The sequence below is a fragment of the Crocuta crocuta genome, unplaced genomic scaffold (assembly GCF_008692635.1).
Source record: "Crocuta crocuta isolate KB4526 unplaced genomic scaffold, BGI_CrCroc_1.0 scaffold221, whole genome shotgun sequence".
Taxonomy (NCBI): domain Eukaryota; kingdom Metazoa; phylum Chordata; class Mammalia; order Carnivora; family Hyaenidae; genus Crocuta; species Crocuta crocuta.
The window spans coordinates 879029-883792 of record NW_027528610.1 but is presented as its reverse complement, the minus strand read 5'-3'; the positions used below and the strand labels follow the sequence as shown (position 1 = coordinate 883792).

The following is a 4764-nucleotide window of genomic DNA, read 5'->3' as shown; positions in this document are numbered from 1 at the left end:
TTCTGCTCGCGCCGCCGCACCTTCTCCTCCCGCCGCCGCTCGCGCTCCAGCTCCTCCAGCGCCTTCTGCTTCCTGCACACAAGACGGGGGCTCCGCTCAGCAGGGGCCGCGCTTTCACGGGGCCCATCGTTTCAACGGTGCCCCCCAAACAGGATCCGGGGGTCCCGNCGCGCCCGTCCCCCGCGCCGGCCCAGCGGACACCCCCAGGCTCAGAAACAGCTGCCCAACGAACAGCTGATACTCAAATGTGCTCCCAAAGCGCACAGAGCGCCGGCACTGCAGCTCCACAGAGCGGCCGTGGGAGTCACTAGAATGAACGGAATACCCGTGAGCACAGCCATGTGGAACGTTCTGGAAATACTATGCTAGGGAAAAGACTAAACACGGTAGACTACGCAGCCTACGCTCCCATTCGTACGACTGCGTGGAAAGCAGCCACTAGGACAGAAAACAGCACCCGTGTGACCCCCACCCCAGGACCTGGGGTGAGCACGGGCTCTGACCTCCCAGGACCTCGTGAGCACGGGCTCTGACCCCCCAGGACCCAGTGAGCACGGGTTCTGAGCCCCCAGGACCCAGTGAGCAGGGGCCGTGACACCCCCCCAAGGACCCGGTGAACAGTGGGTGTGACCCCCAGGATGCGGGGTCCCGAACAGCGCAGACCCGCTGACGGAGCTTACGGGAGTCCTGTGCCGGCTTCCACCGAAGGCAACTGCACACGGAGCGCAGCCTAAATGGTCCGTGCTCCGCCAGAATTGAGGGGTCCCCACAATGAGGCCCCAACTGCAAGCAGGAGACCAAGAGCCGCATAGGCCAGGTCAGCAAGGGCCACAGGGAGCCGGTCTCACGTGCGCTGTGGCGTCAGGACAGTCAAGTACCCAGGAAGGGGGCTGGTGAGAAAAGCCACGGGCGCCCCGGCCGGGAGCCCAGGCAGCGCACGGCCCGGCTGAGGAGGGGGAGGCCCGTCCGGGTCCCTCCCGAGGTGCAGACGTGCAGCCCAGGGGACAGGGACGCACCAGGTCCCCAGGCCCCTCAGGTGGGAGCCTGTCCGGGGCCACAGCTCCCCCTGCAGGCGGCGCAGAGGGCCTCTCTGGCCCCCGTGTCAGCGCCTCACCAAGGCCAAGGCCGCGGGCTCCTCACCGCCCAGGAAGGACGCCCGGCCCCGCTGCAGTGCTGCGTGAGCGCCAACCACCCGGTGCAGGCGCTGCAGCGACGGGGCAGGGCGGCCGGGGCTCCCCGGGGGCGGCCTGCACACCCCGCTGGCACCTCGCGGCCGAGCCTCCGTGACCACAGAGGCGGCGCCGCCCGCCGTCGGGGAGCCCTGTGGCCTCGACCTGCGTCCACCCAGCACACAGGGCGCCCCGTGCTCAAGGCCGAGCGCCCACTTCCTCCCACGGCCAGGGTCCAGGACACGGACTCTGGGACCTTCTACTGTTGCGGAGCCGCGGCGCGCAGGTGCGTGGGGGCAGGTGAGGGCGCGAGGGCAGCCTGTCCGGGTGGCGGCCGGGGGTGGAGGGGAAAATATCGAAAGTCCAGCACAACTGGCGGAACATGTAGAATTTCTATCTCCCCAAAACGTAAGTAAGTCCCGTTCCTGACGCTACTTCGACGACGACACGAAACGTACAAGGGCGACAGGGGCGAGGCCCTGACCGGACTGGGCTGGAACAGCGCGCGGCGAGGCTGTGCACGGAGGCGGCGGTCCGGCCCCGCAGAGGCGCAGCGCATGCGCACACGTGCTCTCATGCACACACGGGCCGTCACCCCCACCCCTGTGCGCGCGCGCACGTGCTCTCATGCACACACGGGCCGTCACCCCCACCCCTGCGCGCACGTGCTCTCATGCACACACGCGCCGTCACCCCCCACCCCTGTGCGCACGCGCTCTCATGCACACACGCGCCGTCACCCCCACCCCTGCGCGCCGCGCACGCAAACCCAGGCCCCGCCCTGCACGGGTACCTTTCCTCCGCCCGCTGCCGCTCCTCCGCCTCCTTCTCCCTGCGCTTCTGCTCCTCCCGCTGCTGTTCCAGCTCCTGCAGCTTCTGCCTCTCCAGCTGCCGTTTCTTAATGGAAGCGTCACTCAGGTGCTTGGTGGAGTCGAAGGACACCTGCGGGAGGAAGCGGGGCGGGGTCACGACGCGGCCGGGACAAGGCTGAGGGACCCAACGGCACAGCCTGGTGCAGAGAGCCCTGCGGCGGGCGAGCGNGTGACCCGCCACAGCGTTCACGTGGAAAGGGAAAGTCCCCCTTTAGGATGGGAGGCCCCGCTGCTAGCGGGACCGCGGAGCCCTGCGCCCAGGCCGCCTGCCTCCGCTCGCGGCCAGCAGCCGCGGTGGCTGCGGGTGACCCACGTGCGAGTCCCCGCAGTACAGGGAACCCTCGGCCCCGGGGACAGGGACGCCGGGCCAGGACGTGGCCCTCCTCGGCTCCTTCCGCGGGGAGCACTGCCGGCTGTCACCCTGCCCCATGCGGCCGCCCACCTGCGCCCTTCCCCCACCTGCGAGTCCTGGGAGAGCCCCGTGAGTGTGGCCGCTGGCGTTTCTCCGCGGCGGAGCGGGCGGGGGGCACCCCAAGCTCACCTTGATGTTGCAGGCCACGGCCTTGCCGTCCTCGCCCTTGTACATGAGCTTCATGCCGCGCAGGGCGCTCATGGCCTGGATGAAGCCCACGTACTCGCGGTACTGCACGTAGGCCTCGAAGTTCAGGTGGCCCCCGAAGCTGAAGGTGTGGAAGTTGCGGCCGGTCATCTCCTCGCGGTAGGGGTCCAGCATGGGGATGTCCACGTTGCGGATCTCCCCGAACTTCTCGAACACCCTCACCAGCACCTCCTCGCTGGGCTTCTCGGAGCCCGAGTCCTTGAGCGCAAACCACTTGCAGGGCAGCCCCTCCAGGTGGATGGTGTCCGGCCGCTCGCCCGGCAGCGTCTCGTTCATGTCCTTCGCGTCGCGGAAGAAGGAGTCCCAGTCGTGGCGCGTGGGGAAGTCGATCTTGAACTCGGCGGCGCGCACCTTGAGGATGTCGGAGAAGCCGCTCAGCTTGATGGTCTTGCCGTCCAGGCAGGCCAGGAAGGACTTGACCAGGCTCTTGTTCTCCACCTCACCCTCGAAGCGGATGAAGTCCATGGTGCTCTTGGAGATGCGCAGCGTGGAGAACTGGTGGCTGTGCACCATGCCCTTGAGCCGCTCCATCACCTCCCAGTTGGAGATGGACTTGCCCGGCTGCTTCAGCTGCGGGAGCGCCACGCTGATGGTCATCTTGGTGATGGGCTTCAGGTACAGGCCGTACGGGGGGCACAGCTCCACCGCCTCAGACGTGTCGTGCACTATGGTGGCCGCTGCCATAGCCGGGAGCTGGGGCCTGGAACACACAGCAGTGGTGAGGCTGAGGGTCGGGGTCAGGGTGAGGGTCGGGGTGAGGATGAAGGTCAGGGTGACGGTGAGGGTCAGGGTGAGGGTGCCGATCACAGTGAGGATGAAGGGGAGGGTATGGATGAGAGAGTGGGGGAGGGGGAGAGTCAGGGTGAGGGTGGGGGGTGAGGATCAGGGTCACTGCAGAGAGCATCAGCCTCTGCAGGCCAGCAGGGGACAAACAAGTGTGCGTCTCCACTGGCCTCTATCTCATTAAAAGCCACCGTCACCTGAGATGAGGCCATTTCCTTGACTCGAAGGGAAAAGACAATGTGGCGAGGAGCCTTCAAAGAGCCTCGCAGGTGCGGGTGAGCCTTGGCCGCCCCGCACACCCCCACACCCCTGGTGTGCACACCTGTGGGTGCCCCAGGGCCGCGCCCACCCCCGCTGCACCGCGCAGACGCAAGGTCCGGAGGCACCTCGCTGCCCGTCGGCCGCAGGACTGGCCCGGACAGGACACAGCGTGTGGGAAGGACAGGCCCAGAAAAACAGGAAGGAAGCTTCCGGCCAGACAACAATCAGAAACCCCGGCTCAGTGACTGGGGGCCTGGCGGTGTGTCCCGTCGCCCGAGACCAAGGGACAAGTGCAGGGGCCCTTCCATGCTTCGTCGCACCTGCGCGCCCCGCCTCCTCCGGGACAGCATGTCCCCATGGGGCTGACCCCACGGGGCGCTCTTCCGGGCAGGAGCCCAGACAACACAGGGGGCCGCCCCGCCCCAGGGCTGCCGGAGACTTCCGGTGAGGCCCTGCAGGCGGCCGGGTCGACACAGTCCAGGGTACGGGTGACAGCCGTGGCTGCCACCTAGCACCTGCTGCAGGACGCCGAGGGCCCCACGGCGCAGCGCCCCCACCCGGTCACCTACTAGCCTCTGCCCAGCTCCCCTGCGGACCCCAGGTCGCCCCTGCACAGCCCCGCCCCTACGATCTCCCTCCCTCCAGCTGCCCAGACTCCAGGCTCTGCGTGCACTGCTCCCCAAGCCCCCTGACTGGCGTCCATCACCCTTGGGACCCCCGCCCCACAACTCCCCAGGACAAACCCCAGCTTGGCCATGGCCTCGAGGGCACGCCCGCTGCCACAGGACCCTTGGCTTCTCCAGCACCGNCACCCCCTGCCCCCAGAGCCCCCCAGAGACCTCCACCCTCGGGAGCTCCCAGCCCACAGGCCTCGTACACTGTGACTCCCCCACCCCGGAGACCCGCAGACCAGGACCCTGCTGCCTGGGACCTTGCAGACCCGAGTCCCAGCAGACGACGGTTCCGGGTGCCCATGACACCCGGAGCCCCCAGCTGCTCAGACGCCAGCTTCCCCTGACCCCGGCCACCCAGACCCCAACCCCTCCCCTCGAAAACTCAG

General features: G+C 68.2%; 1 protein-coding gene across 1 annotated transcript in view; it reads right to left on the bottom strand.

Annotated features, from left to right (window-relative positions):
- The window catches only part of AKAP17A (A-kinase anchoring protein 17A), a 9313-nt gene extending 5958 nt beyond the window's left edge, over positions 1–3355 (bottom strand). Inside the window, exons 1-3 of the mRNA XM_077754731.1 lie at positions 2583–3355; positions 1963–2111; positions 7–72 (exon numbers count right to left, since the gene is read on the bottom strand). Of these exons, the coding sequence (XP_077610857.1) occupies positions 7–72; positions 1963–2111; positions 2583–3344 (977 nt within the window). The 5' untranslated portion in view covers positions 3345–3355. The remainder of the gene's footprint in view (positions 1–6; positions 73–1962; positions 2112–2582) is intronic.
- Positions 3356–4764: the final 1409 nt, after the last annotated feature.